This window comes from Geospiza fortis, unplaced genomic scaffold (genome assembly GCF_000277835.1).
Source record: "Geospiza fortis unplaced genomic scaffold, GeoFor_1.0 scaffold11, whole genome shotgun sequence".
Lineage (NCBI taxonomy): Eukaryota > Metazoa > Chordata > Aves > Passeriformes > Thraupidae > Geospiza > Geospiza fortis.
Window position 1 is genome coordinate 2,513,371 of NW_005054304.1, and position 21,407 is coordinate 2,534,777.

General features: G+C 37.4%; 1 protein-coding gene across 1 annotated transcript in view; it reads right to left on the reverse strand.

The window, feature by feature from the left end:
- Positions 1 to 21,407, reverse strand: part of ARHGAP10 (Rho GTPase activating protein 10) — a 145,468-nt gene that overhangs the window by 35,213 nt on the left and 88,848 nt on the right. The window contains exons 17-21 of the mRNA XM_005418204.3: positions 19,400 to 19,487; positions 18,149 to 18,207; positions 15,514 to 15,619; positions 14,734 to 14,893; positions 984 to 1,134 (exon numbers count right to left, since the gene is read on the reverse strand). Coding sequence (XP_005418261.2) covers positions 984 to 1,134; positions 14,734 to 14,893; positions 15,514 to 15,619; positions 18,149 to 18,207; positions 19,400 to 19,487 — 564 coding nt within the window. The remainder of the gene's footprint in view (positions 1 to 983; positions 1,135 to 14,733; positions 14,894 to 15,513; positions 15,620 to 18,148; positions 18,208 to 19,399; positions 19,488 to 21,407) is intronic.

A 21,407-nucleotide genomic window follows, 5' to 3' on the forward strand; every position in this document is an offset into this window, starting at 1 on the left:
TTGCAAAACTGGCTTTGAAGCTATAAACAGTCCTGAGTTTATTTCTAAAAGCTGCACTTAACAGCTGTCATAGGTATTTGTGTTCTTGTCTTATGAAACCAACCACTGTTAACCACTAATTTAGTGACAGTTCACCAGTGAAGGTCTTACTACTGCATGATTCCAAAACCTTCCTGTTTATTTGCACTTGCTGTAACTGGACTTTGTGCCCTGATTCCATGGCTCTTCATGTGAAGAGACAATTGGCAGAAAACATTAGGAGAGAGAAAAGGAACAGGGTAGAGAAAAACTGTAACACAAAATGAGCCCTGACTTGCCTCCTCAGTACTGTACGTACCCCCAAGCAATGAAATTTCAGGAAAATTATTTTGGTTCTGGCCAACAGTCAGAATACGTAAGATGTTATTATACACCCTTTGCCTCACTGTATGTTGCTACTGCAGACTCCACACAAAGGGAAGACTTTTCTTTTTTTTTTCCATTGCTTTTCAGTGGTAAGGCAAGTTGACAAGTATTTACTGCTAGTTATAGCAAGGTATTAAAGATTCAAGTGAAGTAGTGGTATTCTCCAGTGCAGTGGTGACCTGAGCCTTTAATCCAGATGAATTTAACTGTAAAGTGCATTAGCTCTTCTCATAAAAGATTTGCTTTAATTTTAGTTCTCTCTCCATTTATCTTATGGCTGTGTAATCTTCAGTAGAGGTCAAAGAGATTTCCCCAAAGAAACAGGAGCTGCTTCTTTTTTAGAGGAGAAAAGCATATTTAAGACAGTCCGTCCTACTTTTAAACATAAGTCACAGGACAGTACTCCCTGCTGTCCTCTCTCTGTAGCTCTCCTTGCTTTGCATGTTCCAAAGCAATTAAAGCAGCGTGCATGTGCATCCACACATGTATACAAATGAAACATGAAATGAAAACACCTCCTGGAGATAGGATACACAGCCCATCTGATGCAAGGACTGAAATTATTACTAACATCTTACCATCATCCAACTCCAGGCAGAGATTGTAAACAGCCAGAGGCCTCTTAATACGCTGTCCTTGTCTTCTTGACTGCCTTGGTGGGGCATTTGGAGGAGATACTGACATAGAGATTGGCTCAGGGAAAGTAGCATCAGGCAGGGTTTTGAAAATCTGCAATCAAGAACACAAAGGGTGTTAATTATTTATCATGACGAGCAACCTGTGCAATGCAACTGTAAACCATTATCAAACAACATTTGTTTTGGATTTCATTCAAAGCAGACAGGAGCCAAAAAAGCCATTCCTTCAAGTTTGGGAGTATGCCGTGGGTTTTTAATGAGTGCTTTAAAAATAAATAAATAAATAAATAGATAAATATAATATGGAAATAACCAATAGCACTGTCTACCCATTAATCAAGCTGCCAATCAGTTAATTCAAACACAAAACATTTGCAGCCACATTTACCAGCTAGGATGGAGGGGAAGGAGAAAATGAAAGATACTAACTTAGGAACCAGTAACCAAAATGCTTTATAGCTTTAGCTAGAACCTGTAATTTTTCCAGAATACCCATTTCAATTTTCAAAGCTTGTGATATCATTATATCAGCCATTTTAATTAAAGAAACACCACACTCTTGAAGAAAGCAAGGGAAAAATTTTGTGGGCAGGGATTTTTAATGAGAAATACCATAGTAACAAACCACGCAAGAATTTATTGTTAACTATTACGTATTGAGACAATTTTATATTAAATACTGACATTCACAAAGATGCATACAAAAAGGATTGCATTTGCTGTCATCCTTTTGAGTCACGACCATCAGCATATCCCCACTCCACACAGAACACCACATCATTTCTCTCTGAATTAACCAGCAACATAGATTCACCGTACCTGATAGCGCTTCAACTGTCACACAAAGGGGACAGTCCAACAGTGCTGATTTACTACTAGAAATTATCAGTGTGCTGGCATGCAATTTGCCAGCAGCCTTCTACAAGTGATCATGGCATGAACAAATTGGCTTCATATGTATTTCAGCAAAGACAAAGCAGCAGATAAGGAAAAACACAAACAGGAGCTGAGTAAGAAAACTCCTGTGTCTGTACAGCACCCCACAGCAATGCAACACAGTGATATAACAAGATGTAATGAAACAGTGTATGATGTTCCTGTGCTCTGCAACTTCATAATATTTACTCCAAGGACAAGTGGCAGAGGAGAGCTGTAATCAATATTTAAGGGGAAGCTTTTTATAAAGTCGAAATTCATGCAGAAACTATAAAGGGACAACACAGATAACACATTTCTGGATAATAACAGCATGTGTCAGGTGCAGTATGACACTAAAAGCCAGAGAGGTGAGAAATAATGCCATAAGCATCCTGTAGTAAGGCACTCAAAACACCATGTTAAAAGTACTAGAGACCCTAAATGCCATCATATCCTAGCCCGCCAACCCTGAATATTAATGTGTGGGAAGAAGATGACCCAAGATCCCATGTATGCATTGACTTATAGCCATTTAATCATCACTTTTGTATTGGCAGGTAAAAGACTGTGCTGGTACAAAATAATCTAGAAAGGACATATTCCATGAAAACAGTGAAGAAATTATCATACTCCCAAATCTGGGCACCAGTGGGCCAGAAGCCCATGTATGGTGTGCACAGGAAAACACACCATACATGGGCTTCTGGAAACATTACCTTCCTTTCCAGTAAGAGAATGTTGCCATGGGGGAGGTAAAAATGCTCTAATGTGAAGTTCCCCATCCCAGCATTAGGAAAACTGTCTCCCCCTCCTTCACATGCCTACAACAGCACCTCTCTAAAAACAAAATGTTTACAAAGAAGAGAGGAAGCTGTCCAACCTGGTTCTCCCCAGCACAGACACAGCAGCGCTCTCAGGCAGTGACAAAGCTCTAGTTGTGCTCAGAGTTCTAAAGCCATTTCTTAAAACATGATGCAATATATAATAGTGAAATCTGATGTGCACCTCCATGGCACTTGGCTAACAGTACCACACTGCCCCCTTATGTGTAAATACAGGGCTAGATTGAGCAGGTTTAGGGATAAATATTTGCTTCTGAAAAATTCAAAGGTACCAAAACTTGAAATGCCATCTTTTCCATGGACTAAGCATTGCATTTGGGCTCCCTGGCAAACAACTCTCTGCCAAGAGGTTTCAGCATGTTGTTTGCTATGCCACATTCCACAGCTGTGTTTATTTCTACAGCCTTATCCATGGATCTCTGCTGAAATTAGTGATGGTAAGAAGAAAAAGTATTTCCCAGGAGTACTTCATAAGAGATGAGCTTTCTTGTATGCTTCTAGGTGACTTGCACAGGTGGCAGTGAATTTCTTCAGTGTTTTTTACTTGTCTTTCACAAATATTGTAATATACTCTTTTAAAACTATTATCATGAGAAATTAGGAGTCACAAAGGCAAAAGACAAAAAGACTTTTTGCTCTTTAAAGCAGTTCATAGTTGTGTTCATCCCTACTTTGGTATCTTTTTAGGCCTTTTTGTTAGGAAAACAAAATCCAGCCCAGCCCTAACTAGACATTTTTCAGCAGCAGCAACCTCTTTCTGTTGTAGGTCAAAGCCTCAGATCATACTACAGTTTTGCAAAGGAGAGCATCTGAAAAGAAAGCAGAACATCAACCTCTGCCTTCAAAAGTGCACATGCAGCATTCAGCTTATCTTTCTTGCTTTATTTTCACTTAAACAGACAAATGTGTTTCATTATGGCTTGGGTATTTGTCTGCTGCACTGACAGAAGCTCTGCTAGGTCTGCCTGAGAATTGAGGGGATGGAGAGCTGCTTTATTTAAGCTGTGGGAAGTTGGTTTTGGTTTTATTCAAATTTGCTTCTAATCTTATTAACTATTTAAACATCACTGAAGATAAATGTTTCATGGCTAATAAAAGGTGCCAGCTGTGAGTGACCTGCTGTCAGAAGCCCAATGCATGCACGCAGAGGACTGAATTCAACATCACACACACACACACACACAATATGAGCACCTGAAATGGCCCCAGCAGCGCTGTGTGCTGACTTGCACAAAAGCAAGTCCTGGGACCACAGGTGAGCAAGTTTAGGAGTACTGTCCTGCACTACAAGCAGCTGCTATCAGATGCATGGCAAGGCAATCACACATATCCAGTTGGAGGGAAACTCTCCCGAGGAAGAACAGATTGGAATGTGCTATTTAAGAGATGATTGGTTTGCTACTCAAAAAACCACACCCCCTGAAGGTCAGATCTACCACTATCACTCATCTGGACTGCAGAAGTCACCACAGCTTAGACTAATTCCTGTAATAAAGACAAGAGTGAGGTGTGCTCATTGAATTACATCATTCTAGAAGCGATAAAAATATACTAAGCCAACTTCAAAGCTTAAAGATTTCACAGTCACGTCCAGTGTTAACACGGTTTTTGACACTGTGGTCAAACTTCATGAGAGTTATAGACTGTCAGTTCTCTAAAATTTAGTTTTCAAAAGCTCTGGCATCCTGCTATTGACCTACCTGGGAGTAAACTCTGAAGCTAAGCGTAACAATTTACACTTGGGAGAAGACTAATATACGTAGCACTCAGAATTTTAATCCAGCAACAAATCCCTCTGTTAGTCAGTCCCAGTTAGTCTATTATTGTAAATGCTTCTTTAGGTCTGATCTTATATGAAAGCAGAATTTCAAAGTGCACACCGAATGAACCAGAGGATGAATCTCCGAACCTGCAGCGTAAAAGTTACAACAAAAAAGATGAAACTCTGGTGGACCAATTTAAAACTCTGGTAAGTCTGACCTACTTCTCTCTCTATGTAGGAGTATAAAGTGGATGCTTTACAAGCCTAAACAAACCACAAACCATCTTGGGCATACAGCACTAATAACAGCTCTGTCTAGAGCAGTGAGCCCAAGATCATCCCTACACAGAACCATTCCAACTCCTAAATCTGCGTCCCACAGTGTCTATGGCAGCGTTTCTTCAGAGTAATGAGCCAAATTCAACATATTATCGTACTGTATTCTACCAGCAGATCCACATGGCAGCAGCCCAAGCAATTTTGCCAGATTCCCCTTAATCTGCAACAACAGTGTTGGACTCTAGATCCTGAGCTCTTACGAGAGCTGATTTTAGATACTGAAAAAACCCACGGCTGGGAGGATTTACCTTGGCTTATTCCACAAGTTTATGACTAGATGTATAGCTGTACATGGAAATGTAGATTTGATTCTGCTGCTACAAGAGAATACTGATCTGTTCGTTCTGGTCTCAAGCAGAACTAATTAATGAATTTCAGTATGTTTGCCAGGAATTACTTGAGGAAAAGACCCAGACATCAGGTCATCTCTGTCTGCTTTGTTTCACTGGGGTAATTAAAATTCCCTCTAAAAATCAGTGGGAAGCAAACAGCAAGGACAGAGCGGGGTGAAAAAGAGGGGAGAAAAAACTGGAGGCTTAGTAATAGAAATAATGAAGATAAACTTACAAGAAATCAGTGAGATTTCTTATAAGAAAGCAGTGCTATGGTTTTGTTTCAAGAAAAAACCCCTATCACTCTTACAACACCAAGCACCCAGAACATGCATCTATATCCTTGGAATACACAAAGACAAACCAGAGCACTAGAAGTCACTGTGAAATACAAAGGAAGCTAGAACGTGCAAGGTTATTCCAAATTCTTTGGAATTCCACTAGTGGGATAGGCTTCACTACTACATTCATATGTTGTAGAGAAGAGCATTCTCATGACAAGAACAACATACATTTCTATTTGGGCAATTTCCCTTCAATTCCAATTTGATTTGCCATTGTTAAATAAAAGATACAAACACAGACACTTCCACTAATGTTCACTGAATACTATAAAACATTATCTAGCTATGGCACATGTACTGCTCTCCCCTTACACATTTTATCCCTATGGTACTCCTTGCATTTCCATGACAACTGGCTATCATATATGCTGATCAAAAAATATTTTATACATTAGCAGTTAATGGGATAGTGCAAGAGGAGCTTATCACCATGGTCTTTCCTTGACTTAGCTTCTTTGCAATGTAAGGCAAGCCCAATTCAGGTTAAACCCAGCAATCTGCACAAAACCAAAAATCATATATTTATCTTAGAGACAAAAACACTAAAAAAATGGCAACTGTCTTTGTGGTTCACAGTGTGCTCTTACTCAGATTAATTTTCAACATTTTTTTCCTCTTAGGATAATGAAGACAGTGGTCGTACCCTGCTTTTTTTGCCATTTTCTGAAACCAAAGCAATGATGTCTTTTATGTCAATTTAGAATTTTACTGTAGATATAAGCATTTAAGAAATTGCAAGGTGAAAATAAGCATCCTAAAACACTACTACAATAGTCCAGCCACTAATTATAACCACTAACCACTAATTGCACACTAATTGTAATCCATTTTTTAACAGTAAAAACCACATTCAATAACATGAAAAGTTCTAGGGTTTTTATTCCCTATTTGAAGGGATTACAGAAGCTAATTTGAGTTATTAAAAGTTTAATCGTAATAGAAGTTACAAAATATCAACTCCTAGAGTGCTAGGACAAAAGTTTTATTTCAAAACTGATTTCTGCACCAATTCTAACAATTTTATAGAACTTCCAGAGTACTGAAATCTTTTTTAAAAAATCCTTTGTTATTGTAGTTTCTTACTGGTTCATGTTTTTACTTTACTCTGGACAGTGTTCGATAAACATATTACATTCCTGGTTTTAGTCAAAATATCTATTTCTTTTTCTTGTTCACAAACACAATTCAATAAATAAAAACTACACGCAGTAGGAATTCTTGATATCGAAACAGAATATGTGTTCAGGGTGCAAAATGTGATTAAAGTTGATTACTTCTAAAATTCACATTCAATATTTTTTAAATGTTTACAACATTCTCCAAGAAAAATTATCAACAACTTCATCAGAATTCTTAAATAAGCTAGCTCCCAAATGTTACCATCATGTCCACTCCAATACAAGTGTGCCTGCCTCAAATTAGCTGTCTTGTCTTTTGCACTTCAACACTTGTATACTGTGAAATACGATTTGCTGTGCACTGCTTTCTGTGAGATTGCACAAGATGCAGGCTTTCTGAGGCTTTGGATTTGGAGGCTTGAATGCCACTACAAACCACAAAATACATTTATATACTATTCACAACCATTATATTGGCGGGTGGGGGGTAGAATCAGATCTAGAGCTGAAAACTACCTGTGGCTCAGTCTCTAGAGGGCCACCAACCAGAGACCATCAATAATGCCCTTGATGCTGCCTGGCACACACTGTTGAATTGCAGTGCAACAGTGGATGCAGCCTGGAAAGTAACCAGGTGTAAGTCAAAACAAGAAACAGGAATCATCCTTGGCTGTGATGAAACCACAAAGCTCTCTAAATAAATAAATTAAAATTGAATCCATCCAAGGCAGCCTTTTCTTCATTGCAAAGATATCATTTGCTGAGCCCATCTGCCTGGCAGCCGGACCACCCCTAACTAAATGAAGCATTGCTTATAGGGATTTGTGGACACTCTGAGCCTCAATCTCCTTCTGACTGGAGTATCTTCTATCTCCTCTTCTTATACAAAAACAACTAGAGATCTGGACAATCTGCAAACTACAAGAGTGACAAAAGAACCCAGGGAAGTTTCAGACAGACCTGATGTATCAGTAGACTCTAATAATTAGTCACTCATCTGCTGTGATCGCCTTGAACTGTGTAGTTCAAGTTTTGGGATGTAAGGAAGAACCTAAAAGGCCTGCAAACACAACATTACAGTCTAGAGGACAGCTGCAAAGGAGGGAAAAAAAAAAAAAAAAGAAAACCATACCAAGGTTAAGAACGCATGTCCTTTGATGGCTGGTGAATTCTGAGTTTGTTGAGTCAGCCTTTCTAAAAGTAGCACTCCTGATACAAAGACTGCAGCTCCACCCTATCACATCACACTCCACCTTTAACAATTCATGAGAAGAACACTCCTGATGCAGCCCATTCACTGCTATCAACCACGCCATTTCAGCCATCGCGGGAAATGAGAGAGTTAACCACATACCAGGCTGGGAATACCTCCACATTTGTCCATTGCACCAGCAGGAACAGCAGGTTCACCTTCTCCTCTGTGCTCCCCCACTCTCACTCACACCAAGGAGAGTATTCTAAAAAGGTTACCTTTCCCTGTTACATGTAATAGCTATGTGTATCTTGTTTAGATACAGGAACTACTTAAAATAGCAGAGAAATGCCTTAAATTAAAAGATTGAATAGTCAATCTAATTAGCTTGATTTCTAAAACATTACACACTTCTCAATGGAAAATAATGCACAAGGAGAATGTTTGCGTGTATTTTCTTTTACAAAGAGTGTGAGAAGTCCTAAGAACATGAAAGATGGCACTTGGAAGCCTAAGTCAAGACCCAGCAAAAACAACAACTGCGGCCAAACACAGCACAGGTACCTCCCCTTCATTTGTAATAAATATATATATGTAAAAACATATATATATACATATATATACACATATATATGTGTACATACATGTGCATATACACACAAAACCACCATATCTATATATATACATCTATTTTACCGCAGATTTTATGAACAAATAATTGAGTATAAAACTCCACATTTTACCCCCTACCACACTGTCAACAAGCAAAGCATCAGAATGAAATGACAAGATCTTCAAGATTATTGCAAATGACACGGTTCCAACTGCAGCCAACATTGCAGCCTCACCAGCATTTTCTTTTTCACAGATATCCTTGCTACCATTACAAGGATTTATACCATCATTGCTTTTTCAAGTATTTTCTGCTCATTGTTTTTGTTAAAATACATTTTTTACCTTGCATTATGACTATAGGCTCTTTGAGATAAAGAACACGCTGTTCTATTGTATGTCTAAATGAAATACTGATGCTTTATTAGTGCAAGAAGCATGCACTTAAAAATATTGGAAATAAATTATTATCAGCTGACTGCCATGTATTTTTAATATAAAAATGTTTAATGGTTTGAAATACACCAGCCCTTCTGGCAAGGCAAAAGCTTACTAGAATTCCAAAGAGTACATGCAAAACACATTATGTCACAGTTTCTGCATAAGAATTTACTTTTTAAACTTTTCAGAAGCACAACAACTTTTCCTCTCTTCATGTCCCTTGCAATTTTTTAAAGAATATTTTCTTTTACTAACAAGATTTTATTTAAGAACATCCATTTTGGCAGTCACCATAAGGACTTCTCCCTTGCTCCCTCCTCCATACATGCAAGCACAGCACCCTGACCATCAAGACTGAAGCAAATATTAGTCACTCGAATTCCACTCTTTTATCATCCTTTCTCTCTACCTACTTAGGAACATTGCTTGTGGGCAGCACAAGATGACATCTCTATTCCTTTGAAATTTTGTATGAAGTCAAGGGAGGTTCCCCCAAATTAACTGTAAATTAGGTAGGCAAATGAAGAAGTCAGAAATGTATATACTATTTCTATGTACCATGTATTTGTAGTACAGCATCTCAGCAGGTCTCTTCGACCCCCGAGATCATGACTTTTGTTTTGATTTCCTTTATTAATATAATATGATTTCTCACAGTGCATGTTTTGTTTCTTTTGGACCAGTCTAGCAGCATACCAATCCAGGTATTGATCCAGACTGCCTCTAATATCATCAACTGCAGTCACAAACGTGAGTAGAGAATTGATATTCAGTCTTCTTACTATGCATAGACCACATTTAGAAAACTGGAGTCTTTTAAACAACAACAAAAAATATTTGCAGTCAATTTACCACCACATGTATGTGTCTTACATGGAAGGGCTTTATGCTATCAACAGGGCAGAGAAAGGATTTAGAGAGTTTGCTCACACTATAGTGGAAAAAAAAAAAGAGCTGCTCTGATTCCTACTAGAACTTCTTTGTTGTGTCTGTTGCCCTTTCTGCTCGAGACTCAGCCAATGATTAAGGCATGTAATTAGAATTAAGTTCAGGAACAGTTTCAATGACACTTCTGATTAGTTACATGCTTTAAGTTCAGCACGTGCTGAATACCCTCCTGAATACCCTCATGTGTTTTTACCATAAACTCTGTGCTAATGGAGATATTTTAATGTCATTTTTCCCCCCTCCAAGTCCAACATTTGTTGACTTGAGAAACTTTCAGCTTGTGGAGGTTTCAAATCGCTGCACCACAGCAAATCACCACAATTACACTGCATTGCTTCTTGGTCCCCCTTTGCAGCCAAAGGCAAAGCAAGAGGAAAGCTGAAACAAACCCTCTTCAGTAACTCTCATGTGTCCCTTCAAAAGATCTGCTCTGTTGCCAAAAAATAGTCTTGAGTTTCTGTGGTGGCGTGGCATTCCACCCTGAAGCATTTACCTGCAACAGAACTGCTGGATTGCCAAGGGGAGACTGTGCTGCTTCATGCTCTAAAACAAACTGACTTCACCCTCTTCCATTCCTTCTGTCTCACGAATATTGCATGTATTATGCACTGTAATACGTTTTAAGACAAGATTTTTCAAGGATTACTACATGAAGTTGATGTTGGCTTAAGAGCTCAGTAGTATTAAATTCTTCTCTTCCTTTTCTAGTTTAAAAAAGAAATCACGAAAGTGCCCAAAGTATGAAAAAATAAAGCATTTCATTTAAAAAATTCCCCTTAAAACTATTTTCAACCTATCAAAGCTAAGCCAAAGACATTTTGTCTAAAATATGTAAAATCTTTCCCCTTTATAGAAAGATTGATAGAGAAAAGGTATCTGCCCCATATACAGGAAATACTGAGCTTTTCAGCTTGAGTGCCTTTGAGATAATTTTGCCCATAGGTTGTTTGAATTTGAGAAAAAGGTATCTTTTACAAAGCCTATTCCCTTTCCTCAGATTCTGGTCTTCCAGTCTCGAGAAGGAACTTCTAGGTCTAGCCCCTCGCTTTTTTCCTTCTAATTTTCTTTCACTGTAATCTTAATCTTCTTTCTGTTTTTATAATCTTGCTATTTGTACTCACTACTCTTTCCTCCCCCATATGCTGGTTTAAATATTCCAGTCCCACTGAGATTTTTATTCCAACCCCCTCCCTCATCTTCTCTCATTTCTTAGACTTTTTTTATTCTGGTGCCTTTTTTTTCCTTCTTAAAATAATATTCAGGGAATTGAGAAACCAAAATGGTTCACATTACCACTAAGGAATCTCTAAATGGCAAATAAACAAGCCCTTTGAATAGTGACATTCACTCCAATAACATACACTATAAACACTATAACAAACAGCAAGATAAACGTGCTCATGCTCTTCATGCTGCTGTGGCATGGACCAACCTTCTTCCTCACCACAAGTCAGAGAAAAGACCAGAAGAGCTAAAATGTCTAAAATTTCCAATCTGTTAAGCCCATGGGAAGAAAAACTAATTGAAACCCTTGAAACTTATTTGGAGGAGGCAAAGAAGAGAAATCAAAACCTTTTTTTGGGGGCCAAGTTGACTAAGACTTGTCATTAGAAGATTACCTAAAGGCCAAGATTGCTCCAGGCACTGTACAAGCACAGCTGCAGTCAGCTCCTGAGCTTGTTACCTCAAAGCAAAATAAACATAATCATGAGACACAAACATGAATTCCTTGATGCTTCTTTAGTAAAGGGAAAAATACAGGACACAAAATCTGGCTAGCCTTCCCCTATCTGGTTGTCCTTCCCCTATAGCCATAGGACCGAAGCAAAGCAAGACATTTTATGGGTCTAATTATCCTTTGGATTGTCCTTGCTTCCACAGCAGGTGGTTCTGACAGTCCTGAGTAAAATATCTCAGCTGGGGTCTAGATTTTGTCTTTTTCTTTCAAAGCAGAGATCTGCTTGTGCAGCTCACCTAAGTGGGCACTGTGAAATACCCTGCCTGAGAAAGACCTGCCTAGAACGGACAAAAGCTAAACAATTCCTCCCCTGATGCTCTTCTATCCCTTCCTACTCTTAATCACTGTGCAATTCTAATGCCATTTAAGCAACACATTAGGCTGTATGGTCTGGCTTCAGTGTTCCAATCTCAGCATTTTGCAAAACATCCCCTCCTCAACACACATTGGTTCACAGACATGAACTGGATGTACATATGCAGCCTGTAAACAAGGTGGAAGTGGCACTGACTGGTTTCTAGCCAGGAGGATGTAGGTATCAACAAAACTTAACATAAAAAAAAAACAAACAAAAAAAACCCCACAAAAATAAACAACAAAACCAGTTTATTCTCTAAGCATTATACTCTTACCTTAGGGTAAGTCATTGTGTTCAGGTTCCCACACATTCATGGCACAGAAATTCTCTAATTAGAACAAAAAGTGATGATACTGGAATGACTGCACCAAGATTTCAAAGCCAGTAACCCAATTATGTTCCTAAAAATGAACAGTGATTCTTGTTCAATAAAGCTATCCACAAAATACATAATGGGAATTGACGGAATTTAAAAATATTTGAGGAATCCTAATCATTTTTTACTGTTCTGCCTACCAGATTTCTGTATTTATACCAGAAATGCTGATGGCTCCTGCTTCTACAGTTGGAAAGTTTGTTGGTCATTTCCTTTGCTACAGGGGAAAAGAAATACCTCTCTGCAGAGTACCACAGCTGGAAATTACATATGCACCGGGTGTGAAGGGTCAGTGCACCTCCATCTTGACTCCATCACTCTCCTACAATTCCAAACTTTGCTCCTGTCAGCAGAAGCTGCTACAAATTAGCAGAGTTGGAGTAGTGGCTGAACAAAATATTAAAATATTTTAACCCATAGCCGGTGACATTTCCTAGGACTTCGCCAGGGCTATAAATAAAAATATCTAATGCAAGACTTTCAGAAAGTCTGAAATGCATAGATATTTAAAATAACAACATAAAATGAACATTAGGCTGGCAATGACCTTGCTTGCCTTTAAAAGTAGGTCCTTGGTCTTCCCTAAATGAAGAAATGTCACTTGTAAAAGCAGCGTACTCAGTTTGACTATAAAATTTTTGTAATGCCTCTACACACCTCTCCATTGCCTTTGTTATAAACACAGAGAGGTCACACTTGGGGCTGCCTTCCATTTTGGAAGCAGGTCTAGAATGGGAGAGGCTGCTGCAGGCAGACCACTGACGACAAGTTCACTGTTAGAATTGGCAGTGAAATGACAGAAATCCCTTAAAAAAATTACACCCTTCTAGTTCTAAAGAAGGCATAAACCCAAGAAATTATGGAAAATGGTGCAGTATTATACTGATGTACTTTCCATTCCTCACTTCTCCACATTTTCAGAGAAGCAAGAAAGGCCACTAATGTTTCAAATGTAAAACTAGTGTCCAGTTTTAAGACATGTGACCGAGCTGGCATGAGAATAGGATGGTGCTAATCTGTGGTGATTTGAATAAACACAACTCAACCTCCACATGTTATTAAAACATCCTGGCTCTTCTTGCTCTCTCTCCACTTCCTTTAATTTGTGTGGTCACCTCAATAGCTTTAAAATCATGAGCTCAACTGCACGGTTTACTTTCATTTCTAAGATCCAAAATTAATACCATGGCTTACAGCTCTTGGAATATTTATTGCTTAGAACTTGAGCCACATGTGCAGCCCAGTATTTTTCCAACAGAACAATACCATATCTGCTCAGTGTGCGTGTGAGGACAGCATTACACCCTAAGTCAACTAAGCCAACAAAACCCACCATGTGGACACAGCTATGCCAACAGCAGCTTTGCCCAGCCTGTATCAATCAGGGAGGGAGCATAATTACATTGTCAGAAAAGCCTGAAACATATATTATTTAGAGTAGATAACACTTGACTTAAATAGCCAATTTCAACACTGTTAACCTTTAAAGGAAATAACAATGTCAATGCTCCGAGTGCTTAAGAAAGGAGAGAGGAAAAAGCACATCTTGGGATTTTTCCAAAGCACTTTTTTTTTTGGACAGTAAGAATTAGGGAGATGCTGTCCATCTCTCAGTACAAAGTACCTTAAACATCCAGTTAGAGAAGTCAACTTAGACACAAGGGACTCCCAAAGGAGTACCTAAATAAGGAGACAAGTAAATTACTTTCTTACTATTTATATTTTTTATTTCAGATCCCAGATTACATGCAGTGATATCCTGGACAGTACCTTGTATATGTGAGACACTCTAGTAGCTGGCAACTTTAGTAACAGCAGCAACAACAATTTCTATTTTCAGTACTACCTAAAATACAAAGGCTTAAAATAACACACATTCAGCTGAAAACAAAGGAAGTGTTAATACCTGGCTCTCTCATAATGCTTTTTACACATAAAATTTAGAGTACAGTAAAGTCTTCTTTTTTACACTGGGAACTCTTGAGGTAAAATGAAAACATAAAACAATGAATTCAGACCCTGGTCAAAGTACTTTGATGGAAGAGCCAGAAACTGAACCCTCTTTTCTCATTTTGTATCACTTTTGCTCAGAAAAAAAGCAAATGCAAAAATCACAATGCAAACCTACTGGTGTACTATGCACACAGAAGTACTACCACTGCCAAGAAACATGCATTCTGAAATGTCAGTGCAGCTATAAACAGGAATGATTATCAAGGATAAATAACCAAAAGCGTACTGTGTATAGCGAATATTCTTTAAAATTAAACTGTTAGTTTAATTGTATGCCTAATTCCATGCTTAACCCCATTAAGGCTAGCAGATTGTTTCAGACAATGCTCAGAAACATGAAGACATAGCAAAACTTACCTTCTCATGATTTTCTATCAGGATTTCAACAACAATATTCTGAAACTTCAGGTCCATGATGGCTGCTACAGTTTCCTCCTGTGGCCTCATTAAGGTTGGTCCAAATACTACCCCTAGGTTTGCCACAGTCATTAGATTCTTCTTGGCATGCTTTGAAACACTTTTTGAAAATAATTGAAGGAAAAAACAGGAAATGGGTTATGAAAAATTTCCATTACTGCTGGAAACGGCAGTCTACGAATGAAAACACTACATTTCCTTAATCTATGTTTTAGAAGTTTGTTTTGTGCAGTTTCTTCAAATAAAGTCTTACTAAATTCTGGAAAACTGAAAAGCCATTCTTCCAGTGGCAACTTAGAAACAAAACCAGTCTCTTACTGAACTTAAATATATAAAATGCGCTTAGCGTTGGACCAGGGCAAGTGTGAAACCAACTTAAATTTGCTAACAGATCTCCACTATTCCTTCTGCCAGAATTTGCGAAAAGAAAGTATAATGTTCCCTTTCTCACTTCAAACAAACCCTCAGCTGCTGGCAGGACTGCTAAAATAAATACTTCTATGGCTTCATTAATGTCTTAGATTTCTGCCTTTCCCGCCAAAATATGCACAGCGTGAGTCAAATGTCTTGTCTGCTTTTGCACGTTTGGTTCTTGGGGCCGAGGATGACAGCATCAAAATGGGCTTTAGCTCCAGCCACACTTCACTAAAGCCCTTTGTAGTCAAAGAAAGGTAAAGACAAGAATTCTGACAAGGTAGGAAAGCAGGTCATAGCACTCACTTTGCTAAATGTTTCACCAGAATTTCCAGCATCTCTTTGTTCTTTTCTGGGAGCTTGTGGACCAAGAAGTGAACAGCATTGACTCGAGATTCCGGACTCCCACTTTCTATGGGATACAGAAATAAATATCTCAAAAAAAAATTGAAATAAAATAAGATCCACAGAAACACAAACCTTCTCCCACCCCTGCATGGAAAACATACTGCACACATTTCACTGCACCACTTATGTATCTCCAAACATAGCAACACTGAACATATGTGCTTGTTTTCACAAGTAATATTGTCCTAGAATTATCATCTTATTTACTTATTTTGAGAACTTGTCTTTCAATCCACCTGCAAAAGGATGCCTTTGTTCATCTATTTTTGAAGTCTGACAGATGCAGTTATTGTTTTGCTGCATTGGACTCATGTGCTTAGAAATACACTGCAAGGTAAGCAGTGATGTTACTGGATGCCACAGAGAGGAACTGTACTGCCTTCCACTTTAGCATCATTAACTGATTGCCCTCATGAGTAGAACTTAGTTTTGTTGGTACTTTGCACCTAATGATACTGCATTTAGGCTACCTTGCATTGGAAACTGCAAGCAGATCCATATGCTTAGAAAACCTAATGACCTCTGAAGACACAGAAGAATAAACATGCAAAAAACCTACAGAGAATATTATGACAAAGGTTCTGAATAACAATGGCATCTCTAGTACAGTACAGAAATACAGATAAGCAAATAGCTTTTATTTTTGTCTGTTGCATGTCAAATTGAATAATTTTGGCCCCTACAGGTTTCATTGTACACCAATGAAAACAAGAGCCTGTAAAAGATGAAAATAAACCATCTTCCTACTTCAAATTGCATTAAATCACAAAATTACATCTCTGTAGTGGTTATAATGAGAGGAATGGAAGCATTTCTATTGCCTCTAATAATACTTACTAGAAAGTGAAGGATGAGAAAAATTTAGACATTATTCTAAATCCAAGAAATTTTTACAGGAGGACCACTGATCAGGTCCTATTTTTCTCTAAGGCAACTGTGATTGCTAAGTGAATTTTCTATAAAATACCACCATTTCTTCAGATTCATCCATGCATATTGCTTCAGATTTTTTTTTCTTTGCATGTTGCTGTAGATTTTAGGGCTGTATTTCATTCTTTTGCAGTGAATACCCCTGCACAGATTGCAAGGAAAAAGGCTACCAAAAAGCAAAATATTTAATTTCTAGTAAGCTACTCAAAATTCTCATGGAAAAATTAGGTCTTCTTTAAAGTGAGACTATTTTGTGTATATGTGAGATCACAAATTATAATTAAAGAATGGCTAAACAATTTAATTACAAGATACAGTCAAAGCTCATATAATTTCAATCTATACTGATATGCATAAAGAGAACAGAATTGAAGGAAAACCTTTTAATTTTGGCTCCTCCTCCAATAGTTTCAGGGAAAAGGATACTCCATGCTATTTCCAGTGTTGGTTTTTTATAGCCAACATAGGAAACAACACTGACTACCTATTTTTGAGCATACTGTAACTCAGATCTGCAATGTTGACCGAATTTCCCTCCCCAGAACCAACTCCTCTACTAAGCTGTTTACTACTTATGAACACTGTACTGTCTCAAACATGTAACTTAAACTGAATTCCTTTACTGAAAGAGACTACAATATAAAGAAAAATAAAGTGAGGAAACTGCTGGCAAAACTTCAGAAGCAGAGAAATTATTTTAACACTTTCCAATACAAACGTGAAGACTCACCACATAGGTAAGGATGTCAACTTTTGTTTAAGCACTTTCCTGCTAGCATGTGCTTTGGCAACGAATTTCCTGAGCTAATTCTCATTTTGAATTAAGGACCAGAAGAAAACACATTCTGCAGTTCTGGAAAGTCATTATAGCAATCTGAAGATGATAAAGCAATTGTCTCAAAGTTTATTTTAATTTTGCTTTCCACAGTTTGCCAGACATGCTACAGGCTGGAAAGAAAATCAGCTAAATATCTGTTTGATACTTTGCCAAAAATTTTCTTACACAGTTTCCCTCTATCCTCTTCCAAAAAAATTCCGTGTACACTAGATACCATACAACTGAGCTACAAATGCTGTTGTGTCTTCTCCAAGTCTGTATTTGAACTGCCACAGTGTAATCTGGCCTGCTCTTTCTTTTCTTCTAATACATGAGGAACATTCAAGCCAGCCTACATACAGAGCTAGCAAGGCACTGAAAACAAGGGTCAGGCAGCTGTGCTTTAAGGACTCCAATGAGCTCAAATGACTGTATTTTCTTTTGCTAAGCTTCATACTCTTTATAAATGGAAGGCAAAAAAAAAAATAAAATCACAGATTAAATAGATGCTTATCATTATGCAATTAAGATAAGAATAAATGTTTACACTGGCTATCCAAAAGTTTTTCCATAAAAGTAAAAACTGAGCTAGGCAGTCATATTATGTGTGACACACACTGGAACTAAATACTGATTAAAACATATTCTTAAATAATTTATTATTTCTTGTTCCTGTATTTTTACAGGGATGAAGCATTTTTCTGGAATTGCATTTGCAGAGTGCTCCTGAGGTCACAACAGCACAACAACAAAAGATTTCTATTTAAACTACAGTCATGTATTTACTGGCAGGAACGATGAATTCTCCATGCAACTCGTATGTCATCAGTGGCTCTGGAAGGCTTCTGCAAAACAAGGATGATATAATAAATTTAACTGTATTTTCTTCTAGCTCCATTTACTCTAATCAGGAAGCCTTTTTAACATTCAGTAGCATAATCCTCCTACTGGAAGCAACCATTGTTACAAAGGCCCTTGAATTCAGTGATTTCTAGAACAAAAGGAAAACTTGGTATTATCAGGAAAATAAGACTAAATGCATCCATTCAACTTCTATGAGCTGAAGTGATGCCTCTTCATCATAAGATACCTTTCCAGTTTCAAACCAAGACTGTACACAAATATTATGCAATTCATTCTTTATTGGCACCTTTCAAATGCTAAGAATGACAAAACAATGCCTTACTGGAAAGACACTAAGCTCTTAACAACAACCACCACCACCAGAGTTAAAACCATTTATTATATTGACTTTACTGATGCTCATGAAATAATGCAAATCTGAGTAAACACTCAGATGGGAAATACTGTAGGGAAGAAATAATTTATTGTGTACACTTATGCTTTTTTTTAAATGCTTTTCTATACTATGTAAGAGTTGTATCCTTAAGATACTTCTGCAGCACTCATTGATAGTGGCTGTAATAATATTTTATTTAATAAAAATAGCAGATTAAAAGTACATGTGTTACACTAGCGATGCAAAAAAGTGTGACATTTTATGTTCTTAGGCAATTTAGTAAAATAGCTTTATTAGGAATTGGCAAAGCCATTTGAATAGCAAACATATTTTAAGTTCTTATTTAAAAATTTTGACACTCAAAATATTATTACTATTGCACACAGAACATCAGAGCAAGGGTCAGAAGGAAAAGAGGAAAATATTAAAAATTTTACAGCCTTCTCCCTTCTCATTCCACCACACAAACACAAAAAGGAAACAAATTTTAACAATCTTAGCCAACTTTCAGTAACGATTCTCAGCAAATTTAGTAACACTTCAGGTTTCTGAACCATCAGTGAAATGCTTCTCTGTCTAACACCAAAGTGTTTGGGGGCTTGTCTCACATGAACATGAGTATTAGTGTTGCTGAAGTATTTTGCTTCCCCCAAAACAAATAAACACAGTATTTGCACTAAATGAGCTCCTATTTCAAAACATAGCAAAAGTAACAAGTGCAGCTTAACATACTGCATAGGAGAACTAAATAAAGAATTTATAGTCTAAAAAACCAAACAAACAAGGGACAGCCTTACCGCAGATACTGCTTCATAGCACTAGTAATTGTCTTCACTTCCCAATCTACAGAGTTTTCCAGGTCAACTTCATTGCAGGTTTTTGAATCTAAAAATAACAAGAAAGAGAAAAGGGACATGAAAAAAGGGAGTTCTAAATCAGTATGAGTTACATGAACAGCAATATACTGACTTTCAACACTATGTGTTTGCCCACATGAGCACAGAAGCAATGTCCTTTTTATTATTATTCAGTCATATGAAGAACACCAAATATCCAAATCTGTTTATAAATTCCATTTTCATATTTTGTTTATTAAACTATTTACTGATTTTTTTTTCTTTAATGAAGGATTAAAAACCACCCTCATGTAAAATATCTCTATAGCAATTGAAATTTTCACCCCTCTAATTAAACAGAGAGATGCTCACAAACACAGAAAGATGTACAAAAACAGTTTAGGGAAAAAAGAAGAAGAATTTATCTTTTACTCCTTTCTTATTTAAAGTGATAAATTGTTTCCATAGTTTTTCTTGTGAACTGCTGATGAGAACAGTTAAAGTGCAGCATGACCCTCTACATCATGTGAGAACGTTTCAGAGGTGCTTCCAAAGCAGGAAAAGGAGTCTTCGCTAATGTTTGCCTTACTTGATCAGTTTTAGCCACTGGAGAAGAAATACTTGTTTGTTTGACCATTTGTCAGGACCACAGAACTCCCACCTTCTCCCAGGTTAGTTGGGAGAGCCTTGGAACAAGACAGACCAAACCAAAAGGTTTGTCTGATTGACCCATCAGGTTAAAGACTTTTTAACAGATCGAAAACAACACAGCACACTGGAACTTCCTGCAATCAAAAAAACTCCTTTTGGCCTCAAAATAGGAAGCCATAGCTGGCTGACACAAGAAGAGAGCACACGTATACGGCCAGCCTAGCCCTGAGTGTTTACTGACTTTCCTGTGATTATTTACTGCTACATGTTTCCCTCAGTCACTGCAGTGGCTGATGCAGATTACGTGTGGACCCGTTCATACAATTCAGAATTCGTTACTTGGCTTGTCAGACAAATGACAGACACATTTAAAAAATCAAATTAGGATCCCTGATTAAAGGTGCAGTCCTTTTACCAGGACTAAATAATTTTGTTCTAAAAGCTGTGCCAAGCAATTATTTCTGTAACTGAATATTCTCCCTCATTATATCAATTATTTAAATCTCATTTTAAAATACAGGTCAGATAACATTTTCTAGCAAACTGTTACTAGCCAACCACCACCAAAAATACTCAGGATTGTCTCAAATATAAGGTTCTTTTTTTTTCATTTTAGCATGCTAGCTCTTTCCTTGTTCAAATTCTCTTATTCAAGAAGAAAATTTGTCTCCTGAATTAATTAAATAAAAAACTGCCATCACATCAGAAGCTACAAAATCTATGGGGGTTTTGTTACTAAATCACTATGTAATATCCAGTTTTTAAATAGCTGCTTCATTATCATCAACCTCCTTTACATTCAAAGTATGCACTCTGTTCATTGAAATTTGTTGATGAATTTTGGGAGGAAAACAACAGGCGTCTGAATTCCAAAGCGAGCCTCTTAAAATAAAAAATAGAAAGTATTGTTGAAACATTTCATTATCTCTTGGAGGAAAAAAAAAAAAAAACCAAAAAAAACAGCCCTGCTACAAACTCCTGGTTTGATTGTAGAAGCCATTAAGATTTAAAGACATTTTCTTCATTTTTGGTTTGGCATTTGCTTTACATTGCTCTGTGCCCTTCCACCCAATAGATTTCGCTATTCCTGCTCTATTCTCCCCCTCTACTTCAAACATCCCTTTTCAGTAAGAACTGGAACTTCAACCAGATTTTAAGAAATTATTAGTGTAGCTTTTTTCGTGCTATTTGTTCATGTAACAGCCACAGTGCACTCAAGGGCAACTTTATGCCTGTAAAACTAACTGTGCATGTTTAAGAAACAGCTTTTGACAGATCAGCTCTAAATTTTATGCAAATCTTTCTGACAATAAGGGAG